The 26,461-nt window shown below is 57.9% G+C and overlaps 1 protein-coding gene and 1 pseudogene across 1 annotated transcript; both read left to right on the forward strand.

The window, feature by feature from the left end:
- Positions 1-14,785, forward strand: PLPP7 (phospholipid phosphatase 7 (inactive)). The gene is made up of 2 exons (XM_032866108.1): positions 1-712; positions 13,565-14,785. Exons 1-2 carry the CDS (start codon positions 262-264, stop codon positions 13,927-13,929), a joined length of 816 nt encoding a protein of 271 aa, XP_032721999.1. The 5' UTR covers positions 1-261; the 3' UTR covers positions 13,930-14,785.
- Positions 14,204-25,582, forward strand: LOC116872882 (annotated as a pseudogene).
- The last annotated feature ends 879 nt before the right edge of the window (positions 25,583-26,461 follow it).

A 26,461-nucleotide genomic window follows, 5' to 3' on the forward strand; every position in this document is an offset into this window, starting at 1 on the left:
GCGTCAGCCTCCCCGGCGCCTCCATTGGCGCCGGCCCGCATCGGGGGCTCGATTGGCTGCCCGGCTGGTGCTGACGTCCCCCCGGAGCCCGGCGGCAGCCAGAGGTAAACAGCCATGTGCAATCCCGCACTCCGTATTTAACAGCTGCTGCGGGGAAGGCAGGGAGGCAGGGGGCGGCGGCGGCTCCCGGGGCAGCTCCTGTCTTCGGGGACCAGGCCTCGCAGCAGGGCTGGCACCAGCCCTCGCCGTGTGAGTGGCATCATGCCAGCCTCCCAGAGCCGCGCCCGGGCCCGGGACCGCAACAATGTCCTCAACCGGGCGGAGTTCCTGTCCCTGAACCAGCCCCCCAAGGGGGCCCCGGAGCCCCGCAGCTCGGGCAGGAAGGCCCCGGGCCCCTCGGCGCAGCCCCCACCCCCGGGCGATGGGGCCCGCGAGCGGCGCCAGTCCCAGCAGCTCCCCGAGGAGGACTGCATGCAGCTGAACCCCTCCTTCAAGGGCATCGCCTTCAACTCCCTGCTGGCCATCGACATCTGCATGTCCAAGCGGTTGGGGGTGTGCGCCGGCCGCGCCGCGTCCTGGGCCAGTGCCCGCTCCATGGTCAAGCTCATTGGCATCACGGGCCACGGCATCCCCTGGATCGGGGGTACCATCCTCTGCCTGGTGAAGAGCAGCACACTGGCCGGTCAGGAGGTGCTCATGAACCTGCTTCTGGGTGAGTGTGTCTACCGCCCGCCGCCCGCCCCACCGGTCCCCCCCGGGAGGGAGCCCACGCCACCCCACCCGCCCGCCCAGGATGAGTGGGGCCCTCAGAAACCAACTGGAATGATCTAATGAGGTTAGGCAGGAAGGGTGCCCCAGAAACAGGCAGGCCTCCAGCTTGGGAAAGAGAGAAGCAGGGATGTGCCGCCAGGGGACCCCTCAACGTGGGGGCCTCAAGGATGTGGAGGCCCTGTGGGGTCCTCCAGGGAAAGGCCCAGCTCTTGGCAGAGTGTACCACTGCCCCAGAGATGACTTGAGAGAAGGGGGTACTGGAGGCTCTGGTCTCCAAGGAGGCCCTCAGGAGTCTGGCGAGGGTCCTGGAGGGGGAAGAATCCTGGTGTCCTAGAGCAGGGTAACTCCCATCCCGTGGGCTGGGGTCCTTGAGCTCCTAGGCTGCTTGCAGACCATATCTGTGAGCTGCCTGGATGTCCCCTCTGCTTGGTTCAGGGACCCTGCCAGCTGCCCGGGCCTGGGGGAGCTGGACGTCCTGCCTGCGGCTCTGCCCACTTGTGGCCGCCTAGGGTCCTCACCTGCTGCTTCCCCGGGTGGGTCCCTGGGGGGCAGCCAGGGGAGCGGGTCCCTGGTTTGTCTCACCATATAGTCTCTGCCGCCAGCGTCGTTCAGTCGAGCACCGCCCTGTGCCAGGCACCACATGGACCCATGCGGAAGGCAATTCCTCCCCGCCAGTCACGAGGTGACATCCGGCTCCCATCCAGCCCTCTTCCAGGCACCTGCACTTCCCGCAGGTGCTCGGGTAGCCCTGGCTCCCACCCTCCATGCTGGCCCATGTGGGTCCCCTTGGCCCCCCCAGCATGGCCACCATTTTGGGCACAGGCAGGCGGCTGGCCCAGGCTCTCAAACCCTGATGAGGGAACACAGCTCCAGAAGGGGTGCAGGCTGGATGGCTGAGAGCTGCGGTCCTAGGGGAAGGTGGGAGAACATGTATCTGCCCACCCGGGGTCAGAGGGGCTGGGGCTGGACGCTCTGTGGGTGGGACGTGGGGAGGACTCGGACAGGTGTTTCCTGTACCCGCAATGTTTTCATTCTTTTAGATTGCTTACGTTCCTTGTTATTTCTCGGGAATAGACCCGCGTGACTGCTGCTATTATCGCTCCCACTTTACAGATTAGGAAATTGAGGTTCCTATAAATAAAACAACCTGGCCAAGGCTTCAGAGCTGGAGATCTGCACCAGGGCCGCCTGACACCGAGGCCAGTGCCCTTTCCAGGCGCAGTGCCACAGGCTCTGGAGTGGGGGGCAGAGCAAGGTGGCTGAGGCGCCAGGCCAGGGGCTCATGACCCAGGGTTTCCCCAGGGCTGTTGCAGCCCCAGACAGAACGCAGTTCAAGAAAGCTGTGTTGGGAGTTAGGTAGTCTGGTGTCCAAGGACAGGGGTGAGAAGGTGCCCTTGAGCCTCCCTCTCAAACCTGCCCGCTAAAACCATCCATGGGTCCCTCCCTGGATGACGCTGGAGGTGGTGACACTGTATTGGGAATGAGTTTGTCGTTTACTTGTGCCCAGCATTGCATAAAGCGTGCCATTGCTGCTAACCCTCACACAGCCCGGGAGGGAGAGGCAGTCATCCTTCTCCTGGTACAGAGGAGGAAACTGAGGCACAGGGAGGCGGCTGGCCCATGGTTGTGCAGCTAGTCAGAGATGGGGCAGGGGTGAGAACTGGGAGCAGCTCTAGCCTGCAAAGCTGAAGTTTCTGGCTCATTCCAGCAAAACCCACGGCTGGGAGCTCAAAGGTGTCGGCTTCTGAGGATGAAGGCCAAGATTCAAGACGCCGCTCTTTTTGAACAAGAGTTTATCGAGCTTTATCGTGGCCCAAATACTGTGCCATGAATGTCCTGTACATCATAATGTAAAACGGTGTTTAATGACTTAATAAGATGAATATTAATATACCCACTTTACAGGGGAGTTAACTGAGGCTCAGAGGAGTCAAGGGACACACCCACCCCATGCGAGTGTTAGTGTTCGGCCCAGGAGCCAAAGCCACATACGCAGACGGCCAGACCCTCACCTCCCCGCTCCCTGTCTGTCTGTGGGTCGAGGTGCCACCCAGTCCATTCCAGAAGCATGAACGCAGCAAGAAGATGAAGGGTCGTGGTAAGGGAGCGAAGGGTCTAGGGGGATATTTTCCACCTCCCAGCCCCTTTGCTCGTGTACTTAGTTACCTAGACCACGGAGAAATGAGGGCCTAGCACAAAGCAGCCGCTCTGAGCAGGCAGAGTGCTCTGTGGGCCCTCCGGTTCCGTGGGAGGAAACTCCAGCAAGTAGCCAAGGTGGGTTCTAATCCCACAGCTCCGGCCCAGCCTGCCTAGGGGGCTGCTGGCACCGTCCTCCACTTGGGAGAGCAGCCCACCCACTGCGCACAAACTGCGGGCTTCTGTCCATCCTGCAGTCTTCGGGGGGCCATGGAGGCAGCCTTCAATCCTAGAGCACAGGTTCCAAGGTCAGACTGGGCTCTGTCCACTCCTCTGACACTTTCTCTTTCTGTGAACTTGGTCAGGTGGGGTCCCATCCCCGAGCCTCAGTTTCCTGGTCTGTACATGGGGCTCTGGGGCTTATGGGAAGCTGAGAAAGCCCTTGGCACAGGGCTCCCCTGTGGGGGTCCGGTGCCATCCAGTGCCCTGGCGTGGAGGCCCCACCTGTACAGCTGGGACCTGCGCTCCCTGTGACCTCAGAGCAGAAAACTCAGGGGCCTTGGGAAATGGGAGCTCTAGCTGCAGGGCCTGGGAGGAGCCCCAGCTGGGCCAGGTGGAAGTTCTCTGCGCAGCCCCCTACCCCGCGTTCCCTCCCCGAGGGCATGCTGGGCGGACTGGAGAAAAAGCCAGAAGGGATCTGAGCAAACCTTGGTCTCCAGAGTCAGCGGGATCTGGGTGCAAACCCGAGGCCTGCTGTGCGGACTCAGATGAGTGACTTTGCCTCTCTGAGCTTCATTTCCCTCATCTGTCAAATGGGCGGCTGGGACACTTCTCCAAAGAACACATAAGAAGTTTGGCACGTCCCATTGCCCATCAGCGCCCCTGCCCCCGTGGTGATCACCATCATCACCACCACTCATGTCAAAACAGTTCCAGGTCCCCTGCAGGCTCCAGATGCCTATGAGATGTCCTGTCCCCTCCCTTGGCCCTCTCCTGCTGCACTCGGCTTGATGATCCCAAAGGGAGCCATGTGACAGGTGACCTAGGCCCATCCCTGTTTCTTTGTGGGCTGGTCCTTGGTAGAGGATGGCTCCCATGTCTTGTTGCCATGACGTTTTTATTGAGATTTTCCTGATTATGAAAACTATGCATTCTTCTTGTTCTATATCACTTTTTAAATTTTTCACTTATTTGAAAGAACAAGAGAGAGAGCACAGACAGGGGTAGGGGCCGAGGGAGAGGGAGAAGCTAGACCCCTCGCCTAGCAGGGTCTCCCATGCAGGGCTCGATTCCAGGACCCCAGGATCATGACATGAGCTGAAGGCAGACGATTAACTGACGGTGCCACCCAGGCGCCCCTCTGTATCATTTTCTATTGTGAAAAAATAGTCATGATCCCAAACCTACCATTTTGACCACTTTTTAAATCCACACTTCACAAGCATTAAAAACCTTCCCCATGTAACGCAACCATGACCGCACCCATCTCCAGAACTTTTCCACCTTTCCAAACCGAACTCAACCCCTAGTAAAGACTAAATCCCTATTTCCCCCTCCCCCAGCCCTTGGTGCCCACCGTTCCACTTCCTGTCTCTATGAACTTGACTTCTCTAGGGACCTCGTAAAAGTGGAATCATAAGGTATTTGTCCTTCTGTGTCTGGCTCATTTCACTTTGCCTAATGTCCCCCAGGTTCCTCCATGCAGCAGCTGGTGTCAGGATTTCCTTCCTCTTTAAGGCTGAATAACGTTCCATCGTGTGGGTAGACGGAGCACACCGTGTCCATCCGGCATCCAGCAGTGGGCTCTCGGGATGCTTCTGCCTTTGGGCTTTTGGGAATAGTGCCGCTGGGAACACGGGGGTGCGTATGTCTGTTCAAGGCCCTGCTTTCAGGGCTTTGGGATAAATACTCAGAGTGGAACCGGTGGCTTCAATGGTAATTCTGTGTATAATTTTTCGAGGAGCCCCCATACTATTGCCCACGGCCGCTGCACAAGCGGCGAGGCACAGGGGCTGCGATTTCTGCACGTCCCTGCCAACACCTGCTGTTCCCTGGGTTTTGACAGTAACCATCCCAGTGAGTGTGACAGGTGGTAGCCCATGGTTTTGAGTTGCTTTTCCTTAATGATTAGTGATAACGAGCACCTTTTCATTATCCGTCCTTACAGTAAGGAATATTCAAGCATTCCAAGGGCAGATGATAAAGAAAGCCAGTGTCTCCCTTAAACCCCCTCCCCAGGAATGACATCCGCTCCATGGGCCCCCTGCCGCGTGGCCCCCTAACTCTGCACGTGCTAACACAGCATCTGTTTCTCAAATGACCTCCTGGGGTGTTTTGCCTGGCGTGGCCTCCTTCTCGTGGGCAGCAAAGGACCTGCTGGGCCGTGATCGTGCCCTTGGGGATCATGGTCTCAGCCCCACGTCCCTTTACCTCAAGCTTGAAGGTTCAGAAACCAGACCTGGTCCCTCAGCCTCGCAGCGCCCGTAGGCCCACCCAGCGCCCCCTGTGCAGACCCTCTGTCTAATCTATGGTGTCAGCTCTCCCTCACCGCCGCCAGGTCCCGCTGTCGGGGTGGCATGGTGATGACTGTCCCCGAGATACAGAACCTGTCCCTAACTGACGGCGACCTAGGCTGCCCCCAGCCTTCCCTGCCAGCTCTGCAGGGAGAGAGCGGTGCCCCTGCTTCCCCCACCCCTGCTTTACTCGTCATGTCTCAGCGGGGCTCAGTGAGACCTCAGTCCTTCTAGGGGGCCTTCAGCTATCCCCTGCCCGGGCACCATCCTGACGGCTTCCCTTGAGGCCACGTACAGTTGGACAGGGTCGTGTCTACACTGCCTGGAGCTCCATTGAGAGAGTAGATGTTGCTGTCGGATTCCAGTGCCCGTGGTCTTGATTTCCTTGTACCTCGATGGTTTTCAGAGATAGGCAGAGCCGGCTTTAGCGTCTGGATTCTTCAGTTGAGCAATGGAAACCCGCGAAGTTACGTGCTCGGACTGCTCAGGCCTGGGGAGACAGGCCGGCGCCCCCGTGTTGGCCTCCCGGGTGCCTGGGGCTGGAGGTGCGGCTGTGGCGATGTCAGGGGCTGCCCAGGTCAGGAGAGGTGGCGGCACGCGCACACACAAGCACACACGCACACGCACACTACTCAGGCCAGCAGAGCGGAGGTCCCAGTGCTGAGAGGCTGGAAGGTTCTCGCCTGCTCTCAGGACCCCCCCACCCGGCTGCTCTGCTCCCTGCGTCCCTCCCTGAGAACTGCGTCCTGCCGGGGCCGTGCGCTAATTTTTTGCAGAGTTTTGTGTGCATGTGCTGAAATACGCATGACATAAAATTTACCGTTTGAGCCGTATTCCCGTGGTAAAATGCAGCAGCATTAAGGCATTCCCGTTGTGTGCACCCATCACCCCCGTCCACCTCCAGAACTCTGCCATCTTCCCAAAGCGAAACTCCGTTCCCGGGAGTCACAAACTTCTCATTCACGTACTTCCCTTGGCGGAACGTCCTCACCCTTCCCCCAGCTCTGGGGAACCACCGCTTTCTTTCTGTATCTCTGAGTCTGTCTGTCCTAGGGACCCCGTAAAAGTGCAGTCATAGAATATTTGTCCTTTTATAAAAATAACTTTTGTAAAAAATTTATTTATTTGAAGGGCGCCTGGGTGGCTCCGTGGGTTAAGCCTCTGACTCTTGATGTTGGCTCAGGTCAGGATCTCGGAGTCCTGGGATCGAGCCCCACATCAGGCTCCACGCCTAGGGGGAGTCTGCTTCGGATTCTCTCTGTCCTCGCCCCTCCCCCTTCTTGGGCACTCTCTCTTTCTCGCTCTGCTCCCCGATCTCTGTCTCAAGTAAATAAACAAATCTTAAAAAAAAAAAAAAAAAACCAAGATTGATTTATTTGAAAGAGAGAGAGAGCAGGCAGAGGGAGAGAGAGAGAGAGAAAACCTCAGGCAGGCTCCACACCTAGCACAGAGCCCAACGTGGGGCTCGACCTCACGCCCCTGAGATCATGACCTGAGCCAAAACTAAGAGTTGGATGCTTACCTGATGGCAGCACCCAGACGGTCCTGGAAAAAAAAAACAAAACAAAACAAAAAAAAAACTTTAAAAAATGTGCCCAAGTTGGGGTGCCTGGGTGGCTCAGTGGGTTAAGCCTCTGCCTTCAGCTCAAGTCATGATCTCGGGGTCCTGGGATTGAGCCCCGCATGGAGCTCTCTGCTTGACAGGGAGCCAGCTTCCTCCTCTCTCTCTCTCTGCCCACCTCTCTGCCTACTTGTGATCCCTCTCTCTGTGTGTCAAATAAATAAAATCTTAAAAAAAAAAAAATGTGCCCAAGTAATGCCTGTTTGTGGTAAGGAAAAAATTTAAATGCAGAATTACAAAAAGACAAAATTACAAAAAGAAAAAATTTAAATGCAGAATTACAAAATGACCATGAAAATCACCCTCATCTTCCTACCTAGAGAGAAGCACCATTACCGTTCAGCGCGGCGCCGTCCAGACTTCTTTTCTCCGCATATAAACGCGCTTGCATCTTAGTTCAGAAGGACGGCGTGAATCCTGCTTGTCCTTCCCCGCTTGACGGAGAGCCCCGCTGCGCCCCCTTGGAGGCTATAAATACACACCCTCCTGGTCACTGGCCGTGGCCTCCGAGCGAACCATTGTCTAGACTAGAGCGCGGTGTGTCCCATCCGTCTCCTACTCAAGGGCAGGGGGTGGTTTTCAGTGTTACAAGGAGTGCTGCAGTGGACATCCTTGACCGTGAATCACGGTGCACATCCCTAATTATTTCCCGAGGAGGTATTCCTGCAGGCCGGAGAGCTGAGTCAAGGCAGACGTGTTGCAAAGGCTTCTAAGTCCGAGGCCAAATGCCCTTCAGAAAGGTTAGGCCCGTTTTCACCGCCCCACGGCACTGCAGCTGGTCCCCCCCGGTTCCTAAAGGAGCTGGAATGGGGGATGAGAGGTGGGGCCGACCCCCAGCCCAGAAGAGCTGGGACCCCCCCCCAGCTTCAGCCGGTGAGAGTTATGGCCCCCCGACCTGTCCCCTCAGCCACCAACAGGGAGCCCCCATACGGCCTGGCCTGATTCCCTGAGGCTGGAAAGCAGTGAGCGCCCCACAGGGGCCACGAGAGGTCATCCCAGCCGTTCCCCTGCCTCCAGGCACACAGACAGACATACACACACACACAGAAGTGGCCAGCCACAGGCAGTCAGGAGACCTGAGGAACAGCCAATTCCAAATCCCGCCCCCCATAGCTGTGCTTTTCTAAGACAGTTCTGGTTCCTGCCTCACCCCTGTACCCCTGCAACCCTCTGGTTCCTTGGACAGCACAGGCCCCCAGGGTCTCTGGGGTGGGAGGGGGACAGAGGGCACCGAAGCAGGATCTCGTCCTACTCTGAGGCCCAGAGGCCGCCGGGGCAGCAGGGCCTGGGGAATGGCCGGGCTTCCCCATTGGGGGTCCAGGCCCCTCAGAGTCCTGCTTGCTGAGAGGATCTGAGCATGGAGATGGCCACCAGGATGGCCATGAGGGGCAGTGAGGGAGGCCAAAGCCCGTCCCAGGGACTGTCTATGAAGCACTTCCTACGAGCAGCCCTCGGGGCAGCCTCCAGGATTTTGTCAGTGAGGGGAGGGAGGCTCAGACAGAGGGATGTGCCGAGGTCACACAGCTCGAAAGCGGCTGCCCTTGAAGCTGGCCTCTGATTCTGGAGCCCAGGTGTGTGCCCTGGCTGACGGCGGGGAGTGGAGGCCGGGGAGGAGGACACCCGCTCAGGTTAGCTGTCGGGGGTCGGCAGGCTTCAGCTACTCTCCTGCCCCTTGCCCCCGAGCATCCTGCCAGGCGGACGTTCCCCAAGGGGCCCCCCGGCCTCCAACTCCAGGAGGAATGTAGGTCAGGGAACTTGACAGCGCCGTGTGAGCGGAATTCACGGAGCCCTGAGTGATGGCGCCATTTGCTTCTATTTCTGGGCCCTAGATTATGCGCTGACAGTGTCAGAATCACGGTCCCAGGGAGGGCCGGCCACCGTGCTGGAGGAGGGGAGGGTCGCCCTGTTAGGATAGCAGGAGCAGGGCTGAGGAGTGGGAGGCCCGGGGCAGGCCATTCGGCTTCTGAGCCACAGCCCAGGTCGGGACAGCTGCCGCTTGGTGAGGGGGAGACCCCCGGCCCTTTGCACCTGTAAAGGAACTCTCTGTCAGGTGCTTGCTTCCCGCCTACCGCTCGGCCAGATGGCACTCTGCCAGCCTGGTCTCCAGCCCCAGACCTGGGCCTGCCTGACCCACCCAAGAACTGGAGGTCAAGTGAATGAATGAACAAGGCTTAAGATGCCCAGTGGTCTCCGAGGGGCACAGGACAGTGGGGTGGCATCTCTACCTCACTATGGCCTCAAGAGAGGCAATCAGCCAGAAATAGCAGGTTCCCAAAGGCCCAGAGGCCGGGTTTTTAAATCATGGGACACAGGCAGCCCCATGGCCTCTGTGGGAGGGCAGGGGTGGGTCACAGAGCCAAGCCCCCGCCCCCAGCGGGCCGCCTGTGTCATCTGGTTCGTATACTGAGCCTTTGTACATGCTTTACCGGGGAAATGCTCTGCTGCTGCTACAGAATGTGGGGGCGTGGGTCTAGCTCAGTTTGTGGCCTGTGGGTCCTGACCACCCATGAGGAGAGCTGGGGCTTGTGGGGAGTCTGGGGCACAAGCCCTCCCTGCCTTCAGCCACCGAATCTGAACCGGGCCTGAGCATGGGGCACCCACTAGGCAGCCTAGAGGTGCCAACCCTCTCCCTCCCTCCTGCCTTCTGCTGCGGACACCTCTGCCAGGACTCACACTTGTCTGGGAAGGCAGATTTCCAACCAGCAACAACTTGCCAAGTTGAAGCGCCCTGGTTTTTTGGCTCGGAAACTTGGTCAGCAGGTGGACGGACGACCGTGTCTTCCAGTGGCTAGTGTCCCTCGAAGCTCTATCTCAGGCCCTGATCCTGGTCCACATTAGACCCCCCCAGACCCTAGCAGCCCACCTGACGCCCAGGCTGTGGCTGGCCACTGTCCCCCAGCACCGGGGAAGTCCAGGCCCTGGACGCTCTGACTTGCCTTCAGGTGACAGAGGTCGCAGAACCGGGGCCAAGTACCTCTGACCCCAGTGGGACGTCACAGAAAGAAACCCTTCCGCCGATGCACCTGCTTGATGCTAGCTAGCCGCCAGGTCAGGCCGGATGGGACTGAGGGATGATAACAGCAGCTATGCCTCTTGGCCACTGAGCTCACTGTGTCCTGTGACAAGCCTGTTACAGGTGAGCAGGTCGAGGTCCCGAAAAGTGAAGGACTCGTCCTTAATTAATGCAGGAAGAACTTGACCCCAGCCATGATCCCGGAAGCTGCGAGTGGAACCCCCACCCTAAGAACTGCCACCCCGCCCCCGCCTGGCTTCCCGCTTCTGCTGCTCCATGAGGCTGAGAGCCCCAGGGGTCAGCTGCCTCCCTTCAGCTCCCACCTGCCCTGGGGATCTGGCAGTCCCCTGTCCCTCTTCTCCTGCTGGGACTGTGACCTTCCAAAGGCTCCAGCTGGCTCCCAGCCTGGGCCTGGCCTCCACCTGGGTCCGTGGGCTGGCTGGCCACACACGTCCCCAGCTGGCCAGCTCCGGTTGCCATGGAAATGTGGGGAGGACGCCTGTAGAACGGGGTCCCCTCCCTCCCTGTGGCTTGTCCTCCCTCAGGCCAGCAGCTTCTCCGGCCACCGCTTCCTGCTCCCGTCCTCCCTTGCTGGCCAGGCACCTCCCAAGGTGGGCAGACGTCAGCTATGGAGAGGGGAAGGCCCAGGAGAGGCCAGGGGTTCAGATCCCAAACCCAGAGACGGGACAGCAGGCAGCAGCCCTGCGGGGTGGGGCGGGGGGTGGGGCAGGTAGCCAGGAAGGCCAAGAAGTCCCCCACTAACCAGGGAATTCAGGGTTAATTTGGGAGCAGCCTGAAGTCTCTTGCTGGTACCTTCAAATAAATACCCCCCGGGCTTCATCTCCCACAGCTGTGGCAGCGAGGGGTGGGGCAGGGGTGCGGCCAGACTTTCCCAAGCAGGTTACAGACCCGTGTGCAGAGCGCGTTGCCGGTGATACTAAGTCTATGCTCCGTAGACAGATAAGGTCTGCAACAGCGGCGACCTCTGGGCAGTGGGATTACACGTGATTTAAAATTGTACTCGTTTCCTAATTTGCAAATTTGCGACAGTGACTACCTCCTGCATCTTTTTTTTCTTCAAAAGCTGGTTGGATTTTTCTCCATGTCTGAGCAAGAGCGGTTGTAAGCCAACCGTTTGGAAAGCCCCTGCAGTTTCCAGAAAAGCTCCCAGCACCAGGGTGCCGTGAATTATCAAATAGTGACAACCCTCCTGCTGAGCCAGGCATGTGGTGGGGGGGGACCGACTCGCCTCAGTTTGCTGGGATGTCCCTGTTTGAGCCCTGAAGGTCTTGTGTCCCCGGAAACCCCTCTGTCCCAGCCACACTTGAGATGGCTGGTCCCCTGTGCCTGACCCCCTCCAGGAGGTAGGTGTCCGTGATCTCATCTCCCTGGTGAGGAAAGGTGCGTGATTTGTCCAAAGTCACACAACCAGGAGGCTCCTGGGCTGGGACGCAAACTTCAGTCTCTGTGACACTGGTGAGGTTGGCCACCATACCACGACGCCCAGTCTCCTCTGTCACCCGGAGAAGGGTTTCCGGGTGTTGTGACCTATAGGGTTCTCCAAGGGCCTCTGTAAGGACGGGGATGGTTTCTGCGGAGATTTCACATACACCCCCTCCCAGCCCGTGAGCTCTCTGGATGCCACTGTGATCAGCTGGGGGGAAAAGGAGCCTTGTCACTGTGCCTTCCACTAACGGCAGAGAGAGACAGAGCACACCTCCCAAGGCCACACAGCACAGAGTGGGTGGGGGAGGCAGGACGGATGGAGACCCAGGTCTCCCCTGTGCTCCCGAATGGGAGAAGGGCTCACCCCCGCCGGCCACTCACCCCAGGCAGTGACTCCACGAACATCTAGAGACTTCCATTCCGTGCCTGGCCCTAGGCACAAACCTGTGAACAAGGTGGCCTCGGCCACCACCTCCACGGAGGGATGGTGTGGATGCCGAGTATCTCCCCAGCCAGAGGGTTCCTCGGCTGCAGCTGGGTGAGTGACGGAAGGGAGAAACGTGGTGTGCTGGGAACGCGCCGTTTGGGGCCTGACCCGGAGTTCTGGAGGTCTGGGAAGGCCTCCCTAAGGAAGTGACATTCCTGCCAAGGCCTGGAGGCTGAGGGAGAACAAGTCAGTGGGGAAGGGAAAGGGCCAAACCCTCTGGAAAGGAGGAGCGCAGGGATGAACGCTCCCATCCCCAAGGTTTTGTCTTTTCCTCCGTAACACGGGGACGACGCGTTTGGCTGCTGCGGAGGTGAGGGTCCCTCCCAGGGACACATCGTGGCACCACGGGACGCAGTGACCACACCCGTACCTGTGCGCCCACAGAACTGGAGACAGGCGCCAACACACACGCGTACCCAAACGTTTGTAACAGCCCCAGGAGGTGCCGGCCGCCCAGATGTCCGCAGACCAACGGACGGAGACACGAGCGGTGGTGCCTCCAGACGGGGGATATCATTCAGCCTTAGGAAGGAGGAACGGACGGAGACACCGGGAGGGGTCGGGACGGCTGATGGGCCGTGGGGTGATTCCCTGTGTGCGGAAGTTCCATCCAGACAGAAGCAGATGAGTGGCGGCCAGGGCTGCGGGGAGGACGACGGGGGCTGGTTGCTCACTGGGTGTGGCACCCTCTTTCAGGGTGATCAGTGTGTTTTGGAACTGGATGGGGGGGATGCTCACCCAGCCCTGTGAGTGGACTAAACGCCGCTGGGTGCGCTTCAAAATGGTTCGTTGTAAGTGACATGAATTTCACCTTAACTTTTAAAGAACAGGGATTGGGGGTGGGGGGCACCTGAGTGGTTCAGTGGTTAAGCCTCTGCCTTCGGCTCAGGCCATCATCCCAGGGTCCTGGGATCGAGCACCGCGTCGGGCTCTCTGCTCAGCAGGGAGCCTGCTTCTTCTCCCTCTCCCTCTACCCCGTCCCCCACAACTCGTGCTTGCTTGCTCTCTCTCAAATAAATAAAATCTTTTTTAAAAAATAAATAAATACTAAAAAACCAGGGATGGTCACGTGCTGCTCTCAACATGGCAGGGACCCCAGTGAGGTCCTTTTAGAACCATCACCAGCCAGGGTGGTGGATCAGGCCCTCCAAGGGGCCCGCAGGGGCCACCGATGCCCCCCCAATGACTTGCTCTCTCATGAAGACCTTTCCTGAGCACAGTGAGCACATTGGGTCCGGACCCTCTTGGAGTCCCCAGGGCATCAGGGAGGAGACACAAGATAAATATTAAGAAGTGTGTGATGTGTCCGGGCTAAGAAACACTGTAAGGACAAAGTCCGGGCGGGGTAGAGAGCGCCAGGGCTTTGGTAAACAGGTGGTCGGGAAGGCATGAGCCAGTGGATAGCCCAGAAGAGGGTGTTCAGGCGGAGGGAACAGTACAAGCAAAGGCCCTGCGGTGGAAACATGCTCAGGGGTGAGTGTGGCTGGGAGGAAGAAAGCAAATCGGGGTGGGGTACAGAGCTGTGAGGGGACACTGAGCATCCTGCGGGCCTCTCTCTCTCTCTCTCTCGCCCACAGCTCTGCTCCTGGACATCATGACAGTGGCCGGTGTCCAGAAGCTCATCAGGAGGCGCGGCCCATTCGAGACGAGCCCCAGCCTCCTGGACTACCTCACCATGGACATCTACGCCTTCCCCGCCGGGCACGCCAGCCGCGCGGCCATGGTGTCCAAGTTCTTCCTCAGCCACCTGGTGCTGGCGGTGCCCCTGAGGGTCCTGCTGGTGCTCTGGGCCTTCTGCGTGGGCCTGTCGCGCGTGATGATCGGCCGCCACCACATCACCGACGTCATCTCGGGCTTCATCATTGGCTACTTCCAGTTCCGCCTGGTGGAGCTGGTCTGGATGTCCTCCAACACCTGCCAGATGCTCATCTCTGCCTGGTGAGCCACCGCCCGTGGCTCCGGGACCCGGGGTGGCCTGGGAGAGGAGGCAGCAGCTGCGGGGCCCACGGGGCCAAGTGTCTGTCCCCCCACTCCTGCGCTTGGACTGTGAGCGTCCTCCCAAGGTGGGCCGGGGGCCCCAGGGAGAGCCGTGCGTGGCTTCCGCCCTGGAGACGGGAGGCAAGAACCAGGGTGGCAGGAGCGGGGCCGAGCATTGTCCTGTCCCTCCATCGTCGTGACTGCTGAGTGCTTGGCCGCACCCCCCGTGCCACAGCACAATGCCTGGCAAGACACCCCCAGCCGCTGCCCGACACAGGTGCCACTGCCATTAACGGTCGCCAATAGCTTAGGGCAGCCCTTTCGAAAGGGCGCCCTGCCGGATGCCGGCCTGCAAGACGCTTTGGGAAGAAGAAAGGGTTTTGTGGTCAAATAATCTTGGGGAATGCTGCATACTCTGCCCCCCATGCTGGCCGTTCACGAGAGCCGTTGTCATAAAGGCTCTGACAAGTCCTGTAGAAAGGCTTCCTGTCAGACCCCGTTGAACTCCATGTTTCCTCAACTTATTTGACCACAGACCCCTTTTCTCGAGGAACAGCTACGAACCCCCAAAGATCTGCCATCTCCTCAAGCACGTTTTGGGAGATGCTGCCCGGGAGCCGGGGGGCCCAAGGCGCAAGTGGGCCCCTCCCAGCACCCAGGAAGGCCCGGTATTGCGTGCCACCTACGGAGAGCCCCTGGCCATGGGCATCGGTGCCGCTTTGGCCCTCAGGGGCCGGACTCCGTGTGACCTGATAGGTCGTTTTCCAAGTCCCCGTTCTGGCTGTGCGTTTCATGCGACAATACAGAGGACTTGCAGCGGACCCCTGCCCCGTGCTCTCTCGTGCGACGCATGTTTCTGGGCAGGACAGTCTGTGTTGACATCCAAGGGTGGGATTTCATCAGCCCCGGACGGGCCAGGGTGTCAAGTGGTCAGGGGGCAGGGGGCTCCTGAACTTTCCCAGGCTGGTGGGTCGTTCTCCCTGAGGTCATTGTCTGGGGTTCCAGGGCCTGGGTCGTGACGTTTGGGAAGTCCTCATGGAGCTGCTGTCAGGGTCTCCCCTGGGGGCCCAGACCCTCTCCTGCTCCAGTCTCAAGTGTCCCTGGCTCCCGGCCCCTGAGCCAGGGGACAAGCCATCAGGCCAGCGGAGGAGAGCCATGACGAGGGGCGTCCAGGGAGCTCAGGCCAGGGGCCAGCCAGGAAGTGCGGGCGGGGGGTAGGGGGGAGTGTTGGGGCAGGGGGAGGAGGGGGCAAGGAGGCCGTGCCTGTCACGGATGAGAGTGAGCCCCCCATGGCTGAGCCCAGACTGCAGGGTAGTGGGGAGACGCGTCAGGCTGGGGTCGGGGCTCGGGGTTCCCTGAGCGAGCACTTAGTGTGTGACAGCTCGACCCCTCTGAGTGGGGCTGTTGATGTGCCCATTGTGTGCATGAGAAAAAGAGGCCCAGAGAGGGTGGGCGACGTGCCCAAGGATGCAGGGGGCAACACGCTGCAGCCCACCAGCTGCCCATGATGGAGGGGGATGGGTCTCCAGACCCAGAGTGCTCCACTGGGCTGACCCTCCGGCTGACCACCCGCCCCTCCTGCTGCAGGGAACCCAAGTCCTCACATGCTGGATGGCTGTGGCTCCCCCCACACCCAGCTGGGCCGTGGCCCCCGCAGACGGGTACCTGCCCACTCCCCCAAGACCCCCGGCTTCTCTTTTGAGCCTCCAGGGCTCCCTGCCCTGCTGGAGTGGGCCAGGACATCTGGGGCACCAAACCGGCAGGGCCACCAAGACGAAAAGCCCCAGCTTCCAGTCCAGGCCGTTGGCTACTTCTGGAGTCTTTAAAATACATTCTGCTCGTCTCCCCAGATGCTCCCAGGTGCTGAGTTTATGAGACGCCCAGCAGAAGGGGTGAGGGTGTCTTCCTCCCCGCCTCACCCCCAACCTGGAAATCTGCGATCCACTGTGGACCCTGCTCCAGCTTTGGGCTGGGAATGGGCTGCTGTCCTCTGGCGCCCCATCTGCAGAGGGTGAGGGGTGGACTCTGGAGTCTTTAGGATGAGAAGGGGCTTTTGAAGAATGGAGGGTTCTCAGCAGCCCCCCTAAGGCTTAGAGGGGGCTGGTGGAATGCCACGGGCCTGATAAATGGTTGTTACGAGGAAAGGCCCCTGGGAAGGCTCATCTGGGAGGTACCTCCTGGGGATGTCGGGAACACTGGGTACTAGGGACCCAGGCTCAGGCCAATGCCAGCACTTCCTGGCAGGGGTGACATCCCCTCTCGGAGACCCCGTGTACTGCTCGATCAGATAGGGATGACAGCAGTCCCTGGGAGGTTGTGTGTGATGCAGGGGTACCCTCGCTGTGGAAGCCTGGCAGGTCTGTGCTCAAGGATGCCACCCGGATGTCATGGATGGACCCCTCCGAGGGGACCCGCGAGGGCAGAGCAGGGGTAGGGGTGGGGGACAATTCCTCGGGAACCCGCCATCACCCCACTGCTCCTGGAGAGTCCCCAGGGGGATGTGGGCGGGCAGGGGTGGCTAGGGGACAGCTCCCAGAGCCCCAGTGACAGAAACAGGGAGACAGTGTGTGTGTGTGCTCACGTGGGTATCGTGAATGCCCTTCCGTGACCACAGCCGATAACTGCCCTTTCTGTTTACGGTGAATTCTGAGCACTGGTTTCCAGACGGTACACCAGTCCTACACACCCGGGACAAACCCCAAGGGTCAAGACGCAATACTTTTTCTAAACATTCTAAAGATTTTGTGAAGGATTTTTGCCTCTATGACTGCGAGGGGTGTTTGTGCTATTTCCTTGCTCTGTCTGCGTCTGCTGGGGTCATCAGGGTAATGCTGGCCTCTTCTGCGTTTCTGAGAGTCTGTGTAGCATGGGCATGATTTTTTCTTTAACCCTCAGATCTCAGGCTTCTCCTTTCCTAACCCCTCAGAAAGTGGAGCTGACCCTTCAATTCACAACTGACTCTGGGGAGAGGAAGGGAGGGGAGGGGTAGGTACGGGAGAGCAAGAGAGAGGGGAGGGGAGGGAAAGGGACTTAGCCATATTTAACAAGCAGGAAGAAGTAGAGTTGATACACAATGTCACATTAGTTTCAGGTGTACCACTTTTTAAAAAAACAAGGTCAAATCCCACTGTGCCAGAGGGCTGCCATGTTGTCTGAAGTCCGCCTTGGCTAGATTCCCTGTCACTGCCCCAGGCTGGATGTCAGGTAGGGCAGGATCAAGCCCCAGGAGCTCTCAATATGACACCGCCTCTGCCCTTCCTTCCCCTCCCCCACCGTCAGCTGGACCCAGACCTCAGGGGCTTCCACTAGCTCCTCCTGCGGGCTGGAGCTGGTCCTGAATTCACCCAGTGCCCTCCCACCTCCTGGTTTCTAATCTCTCCTATCCCGTCCACCCAGCTTCCCCCACCCACACGTCCAGCCACCAGGGCAAAGGTGATCCCTTCCGGGAGCTGGAAGAACAGGAATCCGGAGGCTGCCTGCAAGGATCTTGAGCACGGAAACCTGCAAAGGTCATCTCTCTGGCTGAGCAGGGTTTGCAAAAGACCAGGCAACAGAAACAACAGGAATGTTGGCTTGTCCCTGATGTCACTGCAACTGAGGGCTCCGAGGGAGTGTGGACGCCAGGGCCGTAGCCCATTGGGGGGATCTAGGGGGAGCCTCTTTGACAGAGAAGGTGTCCCTCGGTGTCTCCTGGTGCCATAAGGAAAAGGCCTGAGGACCTGTTCCCTCGAGGTAACCTGGCCCCAAAGATGTGGGCCAGAGCTTTGCGTGCCTGGGTTTCCTCTGTCAAGGTCCCGTGGTTGGAGGGCAAAGCTGGAGTCCGGCTGGGCCGCTGGTGTTGAGGAAGAGCGCACACAGGGGAGTCAGACACACCTGGCTTCAAATTGTGGCCCTGATGAGTCTTTGATCCCTCTGAGCCTCGGTTTCCCCCTCTATAAAATGGGGATGATGCTTGCCCTGCCCAGGTATGAGCATTAGAGTGAGGGAGGCCAAGCCCCCGGTTTAGGCCTGGCACCCTGAAGGTTGCAAAGCAGAATGAGCTCCCTGGACCACCGTGTCCCCAGAGAGGACCAGGTGCGTCCCCAGGGCACTCGGGGACAGAGGCTTAGGGGCTCGGGTGGGCAGCTGTCAGCTGGGAGCTCAGAACCCGGGGTGGGCTTGTGCCCTTGTCATGGTGGGCCCAGCGCGGGCTGGCTTCTGGCATGGTTTGCCTGGATCCTGGTGTGGGGGTGGGCAGGCCAGGGCAGAGAGTGGAGGACCTGTGTTCCTTCCCTGCGAGAGCGGGCTCTCTGGAAAGCTCTTGTAGGAACCTCAGAGGCAGTGAGTACCTCTCAGGGTGGCGGGAAGTACAGTTTGCACCTGATCACCTCCTTCCGTCTCCATGGCAACCACAGGTCAGGGAGTCTGTGACCATGGTCACTGTGGCTCAAGTCCGGTGAGAGGGAGGAACCCCACTCCAGCCCCAGAAAAGGGACAAAACGGCTGTTGACTCTGGTGGGGAGGTCTAGGGGAAGGGGGGCTGGAGAGAGGGAGCTGGGTGGGAGGACCAGGGCTGCTGGGAGGGGTGAGGTGGGCCCGTGGCTGGAACTCAGAGATCTTGCTGGCTCTGCAGCGGAGCCCTCATCTGTAAAAAGTGCTGCTCTGCCCTGGGGAGGGGCTGCACCTCCAAGTCCAAGTTCACAGGTAACAGAGGCACTGGGAGTTGGCCTTCTGGGGGCAGGCACTGGGGGGGACCCTTGGAGAAGGCCAAAGCATCAGGCTTCATCATGGTCACAGTGAGGACCTGGCGAAGGAGAGGCTCGGGGCCCCCAAATGCTGCACCCCCGCCATGGGAAGAGGTGGCCCTGGGGCTAGTCCCGGTGACCCTTCCGTGTGCTCACAGAGGCACGTGCACATGCACGCACGCAGGTGCCTGCCTGGGCCAGAGCTCAAGCCCGTGGGTCCAGAGTGCTCGTCACCCTCCCCGTGAGCTAGCGGGAGACGGGGCGGGCCGTTCGTAGGGCCGGTGCTGTATCCAAAACCCACGTGCCCTTGTGGCCAAGGATCCAGATTCCTGCTGCGGGGAAATGGAAAAGGCAGGCACGAGGAAACTAACTGTCCAGTTAACCCGCAGTTTGTTGTCACATTGCCTTGAGATAACCCAGCACGCTACCGTGCCCTACACCACCCGCCCAAATTCTCATACACACACAGACACAGACACACACACACACACACACACACACAGACACAGACACACTTCAAACCAAGCGGAATGATGCGTATTGTTTTACAATCTGCTGTTCGTCTCATCGGATGTCATGTCTCTGGGTGCTTCCACAGCGTCCCACGGGGCCACCAGCCGCACACCAGCTGAATTCGCTCTTTTTTAATGTTTAAGTATTAATTCCTGTGCAGTTAACGTGCATTCGTTTTCTGAACCAGGCCTTTCTGAGTAGATACCAGTTTCTTAGGCTTCTGGAAGCTTTTCTCCGCTGGAACCCAGACCCCTGTGCAAACTAGCTCCCTCTCGGTGCACACGTCTGTGACATTCTCCTCACGGGACATTCCCAGAGATGGGAAGGGGAGCAGAAGCGACGCCCAGGCAGCAGGGGGCAGGGGCTAGGAGCCAGGCCTCCCAGCTGGCAGCCCGGGCGCAAGCCCACGCATTGCCACTCCCCGCAGGAGGTCATCGCTGCTACAGAGCTGTAGACAAATCAAGGGTGACGATGACAGTCCCCACTGCCCCAGGGTCGGGAGGGCCGGATGACGCATGAGGCGTGCTGTGACGGACGGAGTAACGGCCCCCCAGGGACCTCCGCTTCCAAATGCCCAGGACCTGGGACTCTTCCGTTAGGTGGGCATTGGGACAGCGGACGGAGTCAAGGCTGCTCACCATCGGACCCTACGCAGGGAGCTGAACCCGGATCCTCCAGGTGGGCCTGATGCAGTCACAGGATCCTTGGAAGTGGAAGGGGCGGGACGAAAGCTCAGAGTGTGTCAGGTGGGGGCTCAGCCTGCTGGCCTTCGGGCTGGGGGAAGGGCCTCTGGGAGCTGGGAAAGAAATGGACGCTCCCCTGGACGCTCTAGAAGGAACCAGGCCTGCCACACCTTGATCATAGCCGCCCCCTCCCTCTCTGTGAGACGGGTGTGGACTTGTGACCCCACAGGCGGTAAGACAATGATTTGCTGCTCCTTTAAGCCCCTAAGTGCACGTGGCGTGTTCCGGCCACGATGGGAGCCTGGCCCGAGTGCCTCCCTCAGGCCCCCCCCCCCCCCCCCACGGGCTACTGCGGCCAGTAGCCCCACCCCCCCCAACCGAAAAAACAGCAGCCATCAAATCCAAGGTCTCTGGGATCACCCAGCCCGGCAGCCTCTGCACAGAGGGTGACACGAGGCCCAGCGAGGCCATCAGGACCACACCCAGGGCCCAGGGCACCGTGGAGCTGCCCCTGAACCCCTGCCCTCAGGCTCCCTGCCTCCAGGCCACACACTGACCCCTCCAGCCCCATCAAGGTCCCCTGCGTGTAGTCCAAACCTTCTTTCCAAAGGAGCTCGTGGCCGGGATTGAAGGGGTCCCCCCCGACCTAGAACTTTGAAATGTCTCCTTGGCCCCAGATAAAGTTATCATATGTCAAACTAAGAGGCAGGAAGTTGGGGTTTCTGAGGCTCCCCCAGAAACAACCGCTGGGCCACGGTGGGGCTGGGGTGGGAGGCACCTCTCCAGGAAACACCACCCTGGGTATTACGGGCTGAACTGTGTCCCCCGCCCCACGTACAGAAATACGGTGACGTCCAAACCCCTAGCATCGGAACGTGACTGCATTTGCAGCCAGGGCCTTAAAGACGTGATACAGTGAAAAGGAAGTCAGGAGAGCGGCCCGAACCCGGCAAGGCAGGGGTTGTGCAAGAAGAGATTTGGACACGGACACACACAGAAGGAAGATCCTGGGCAGAGCCAGGAAGAAGGTAAGGTGCTTTGACCTTGGACTTCTGGGCTCTAGAACCGTGAGTGAATGTGCTTCTCTTGTTGGAGCCCCCAGTCTGTGGCCCAGGGACGCGAATGCCGTGAGTTTATCAGGCCAGCTGGCTCTCACCCATCAGCACAGGAAGAGCGAGGCTCTGGGGAGAGCAGGACCTGAGCCAAGCTGGGGGCAGGTCTGGAGCATGGAATACTGCACCTGGCCCAGGCCTGCACCACCCTGCTGGCAGGGCTGGGGCGCGCCCCGGGCCAGGTGGGATGAGCACTGTGCAAGGAGCCGCCCAGGAGATGCTGGCATCTCGGCAGAGCCCACCCACTCCAGCCTCCTGAGCCCCCCACTTGGGGGAACTGGGAGCAACCTGTTCTGCAGGAAATCCCCGTGTCCCCAGCCCCTTTCCCCATCCGCGGAAAACTCCAGAAGGGGCAAGAGGCAGGATAGCAGGAGTTAGAAAAATGCACGGACACCCGGATCAGCTGCCATCTGGCTCCAGGAGGAAACAGAACATCTGGCTGCCACTGTGGCCCGTGGCTTTTATGTAACGCACGTGTGAGCCCACGTGTCTGGGCGCGGGCTGGTGGCCCGGCCACGCTCCCCTTAACTCTGCCCCATGTGTGAAATGCGCCTCGTGATAAGAGGGCTGTTGTGGGGCCAGGGTGCTACTGGACCAGGGTGTCTGGCACGGGCTCAGAGCTCAGAGCGCCCTCCCCACGCCCCGCAGAGCTCCTGCGCACGGGCACGTGTGTGCACACGCAGTCTGGGCTGGCTGGCCGAGCCGTTTCCTCCCGCGTGAAATCACACACAGGCAACCACTAAGCTGGCTTCCAGATGCCCTCCGGGAACCTGCGCGTTCACAGACACTTCCACGCCCAACGCCTCACAGGCTGCGGTACACGTAGGTGCAAACCTGGAAACACGGACGTTCACATTCATGCACGTACACTGATACACACGCCTACATAGGAAAACGGCACACGCATGGGCTCACACTCAGTGACCCCGTTACACCTGGCCTTGCCTATGTTTCTACACACACATATGTGTGCTCTGGCACAAATGTGCACACTCGAACACTGGCAAACAGACCAGCCTTGCCAGATTTAGCAAGTCAAAGTGCAGGGTGTGATATTTGGGATGCACGTACACTAAAACTGTTCACTTATTCAAAGTTCAAATTCAACTCGTGGACCTCTGTTTTCTCTTGGAATCCTAACACGCATACGTTCGTGCACACACGTACACACTCTTACTCATGAGGATTGGAAGGTCCCCAGACCCTGCCTAGGACATGCCGGGTCCCGGCAGAATTTCTGAAACCTTCCTGCATCTTGTCATCGGCCCCGCCGCTGCCCCCTGGCCACGGCGCCACTCTGGGCCCCCCTGTTCCTGAGGCTAAGAGCCTGGCCCAAGTCTAATCTCGATGGTGGAGAGGGAGCCCTTCCAGCCGGAGCTCAGGGCTCACTGGGACCCTGAGAAAAAGCCTCTCGCCAGCAGCCCAGCTGCGAGGTCTGGCAGGAGCTGCAGCCAAGCCCTGGGAAGAGCCCCACCCAGAGCCGAAGCCTGGGCCGGGCCTCAAGGAGGGACTTCCAGTGGAGGGTCAGAGATGCGATCAGAGCCCCTGGAGACCCAGCTTGGCCTCTGCTGCATCTGGTGCGGCATCCCTGGTGGCAGGCAAGTCGGGGCAAGGGTCTTGAAACCCTCATTCCTCAGCTGAAATCCTTCACCCAGAAGGGTTTGCATGGAGGGACAGTAGTGAGCAAGGTCCTAGGATGACCTTGGCACAGAAAGAAGGGTCCTCGGGGGAAGACCCAGACCTGCCCCGCCCACCCCCACCCCCCTCTATAAGAGAGGAAGTCTAGTCCGGGGCCCCAGGCCAGCAGATGCGCAGAGAGTCTCCTGAGAGCCTCACAGAGAACTGGGTGAATTTAAGAAAGCATCTCTTTCCCCACTTAGCCTGTTTTTTGGTTACACAAGAATGCATGTTCATTATTTAAAAATGAGCACGTAGAGGAAAGCCAAAAGCAAACATTTTTTGGTTATTCCTTTGAGACATTTTTTATGCTTTCATAAAAGTATGATGTATTTTGACCAAAAAAAAAAAAATCGTTAAACACTGTAGTCTTAGGACCTACTTTTTTTATTTACTGACATATTGTGAATATCTGCCTCCATCAATAATTAAATATCTACCCCTTGATGTTTAACAGCTTCCTGGCGATCCCTGATATGGAAAAGCCATATATCTAAACCAGTTTGTTTTATTAATTGAGATGAAATTCACAAGCCATATACAATTAACCGATTTAAAGTGTACAATTCGGTGGTCTTCAGTATATTCACGAGGTTGTTCCAAACCCTTTGCATCACTCCAAAATTAAACCCCACGCCTATGTCTCTGGGAGCTCCTCTGTCCCTCTGGTTAGAACGTGCAGATAGAACCATACAATGATTCTATCATTGTGTCTGGCTGCTTTAGGTGTAATGTCTTCCAGGTTCATCCTTGATGTACCAGGTGTCAGAACTCCGTTCCCTTTTACAGCTGAATAATATTCCATTGCGCGGTGGGACCACGTCTTGTCTATCCCTCCAGCCTGTGGTAGACATTTGGGTTGTCCACATTCTCCGGCTGCCGTGAACGGTGCCCTCGTGAACGTTCGTGCGCGAGTGTCTGTTGAGTCCCTGCTGTCAGTTGTAGGCACAGACCTTGGAGTGGAACGGCTGGGGGACAGGGAAATTCTGTGCCTGACTTTTGGAGGAGGCTCCACCTACCTGTTTTCCACAGTAGCTGCACCATTTACAATCCCACCGGTGGGATGTCAGGAGCCACAAGTCTCCACCTCCCTGCCCACACGTCCCGGCATTTGCAATGTAGCCGTTTGAATGGGTATTAAAGTGGACCCCCAGGTTTTCTGTAAATACAAGTTACTTCTGTTCAACAGTGAGTATTTCTGTTGTTTAAGACAGCCAGCGTGGGGGATTTTGCAATGGCAGCCCCAGCAAATTCATCCAAAGACTGTATGTTTTCTCAGGCACTGTTAGCTGTCGCATTTGTTTTTCTTCTTTGCGAGTTACCTGTCCATGTCATCTGCCCTTCCCTTGTTCATGAACCCAAAGCGTGCTGAGTGGCCCTCCCCGGTGCTGGTCCACAGCCTGCCCTGCTGAGAGCAAGATCATGCTGCCCGACAGAGGTAAGAGGTCGCTGGAAGCAGGTGGCCTCTCTCAGGGCGGGAGAATAAGACAGAGCAATGGCGTTCAGTTATTTAAAAGAATAAGGAACCCACCTGCAGAGGTTAGGATGTCCCTGGCTTGGGGTGTGGTCTCCACCAGGTGATTTTTTCCCAAGCTCCCCAAGTGACTCCAGGACAGCCAAAACTGAGAACCAGCAACCCTGACCTCCAGGACCCTCAGCTGGAAAAATCAGTGGTGTTCAGCTGGGGTGTGGCCCAAGCCTCTGAGCCTTTAGCAAGAGTCACCACCCCAGCTGGTTCAGCAAGGCCCAGGTACCTAATTCTGTCACTAACCCCCCCATCCCCCGATGTGGGTGAGAAGGAGGGAAACCGGTTCGTGTTTATTCTGCTCCTACGAGTCCTGAGACTGTGGAGTCACTGGCTGTTAGTTCTGAGGTGTTTCCTCCTGCGGATGAACCCAAACCAGGCTCTGGGTCAGCAGGTCGAGGCTGCACAACGTCGGGCAAGTCTCCTGACGGCTCAGAGCACCAGCATCAGCATCTCTAATGGGATGAACGGGGTTGTTCTGAGAACTGGCTGTGTCGGCGTTTCGGTCCTTACTGTCTCTGATGGGTGAGGATTCAAGTATCTTCAGGACGGGATGGGACGGGGTTTCTGTTCGTTGTAACCAACATAGTCAGGCGCAGACAGGAGGCTCTCAGCACGGTCATGGCAACGAAGGACACTCACTTTAACCAGAGGGGCCCTGAGCAGGCTCCCTGACCAGACCAGTCCCTGTTCCCGGACCCCCACCCCAGGAAATCGGGGGGAGCCACGTTAACCTCCTGCCCCCATCTCCATGTCTGGGTTACCCCAGACAAGCATGATAACAGTAGCTTCCACTGATAAAAGCCCACCAAAGGGCGCCTGGGTGGCTCAGTGGGTTAAGCTGCTGCCTTCGGCTCAGGTCATGATCTCAGGGTCCTGGGATCGAGTCCCGCATTGGGCTCTCTGCTCAGCAAGGAGCCTGCTTCCCTCTCTCTCTCTCTCTCTCTGCCTGCCTCTCCATCTACTTGTGATCTCTCTGTCAAATAAATAAATAAATAAAATCTTTAAAAAAAAAAAAAGCCCACCAAAGATACAATAGCTGACACTTACCCAGACCCCCTAAGCTGGCTCCTTTTGTCCTTACTTGCTCGGTTCACACAAAGAGAAGGTCCCAGAAGCATGAGGCGGCTAACCTGCCTTTCTCGACATCCTTACACGAACACACCCCCTTTTCTTTAGCACACATGAGCTCTGATTTGTCTTTTCATGAAATGGCATCATTTTCTGCCTCATTCTTATACTTCATTAAACTTCTCTCTCTCTCTCTTTCTTTTTTTTAAGTCATCTTTCTACCCAACTCACAACACCGAGGTCAAGTGTCCCATGCTCCACCGACCGAGCCAGCTGGGTATCCCTCAGCCTTTCTTTTAAGATAAGCATTTAAACTTGAAAGTTTCCTCGACGGATCATTTCTGTGCATCCCACACATTTTTTTTAAGGAATTTATTTTATTTATTTAGAGAGAGGGAGAGAGAGCGTGCACGCACGCACTAGTTTGGGGGAGGGGCAGAGGGGAGCAGGGAGCCCGACATGGGACTCGATCCCAGGACCCCGGGATCATGACCTGAGCCGAAGGCAGACATTTAACCGACGGAGCCACCCAGGCACCCCTCATCCTTTCATTTTTTAACCTTTCTGGATCCTTACATTTTCAGTGGATCCTTTATATTATTTTAAATAAGAGACTTTTATTTTTATTTAAAGATTGTATTTATGTATTTGAGAGAGAGAGAGAGAGCGCGCGCACACGAGCGGGGGAGGAGCAGAGGGAGAGGGACAAGCAGATTCCACACAGAGCACGGAGCCCGACGTAACACTCCATCCCAGGACCCCGGAATCACGACCTAAACTACAATCAAGAGTTGGGCGCCCAACCAAGTAGCCACTGAGGCACCCCTCAGCGGATCCTTTCTAAACTTCATCCGTCTGGATGTTTTTCCCACCCAACTTTAGAATCTTTTCACTGATGAGTTGAGTCTAATTCTGTGTCCTGTTATTATGGATATATTTGGACTAATTTCTACCATCTTATATTTTGTTTCATTTTCTGTGTGTTCTACATTTCCTGTTTCTTTTTCCTCCTTTCTCATCCCTTTTTTTTTTCCTTTAAATTTTTACTTATTTATGTCATGTCACCCCCAACGTGCGGCTCGAACTCAGAACCCCGAGATTAAATAAGAGTCACATGCTCTACCAACCGAGCCAGCCAGGAGCCCCTCTCATCCCTTTTTGAATTAAGGTTTTTGGGGGGTTTTTATTTTCA

Source organism: Lontra canadensis, unplaced genomic scaffold (genome assembly GCF_010015895.1).
Source record: "Lontra canadensis isolate GAN:19392208 unplaced genomic scaffold, GSC_riverotter_1.0 scaffold30, whole genome shotgun sequence".
Classification (NCBI taxonomy): Eukaryota; Metazoa; Chordata; class Mammalia; order Carnivora; family Mustelidae; genus Lontra; species Lontra canadensis.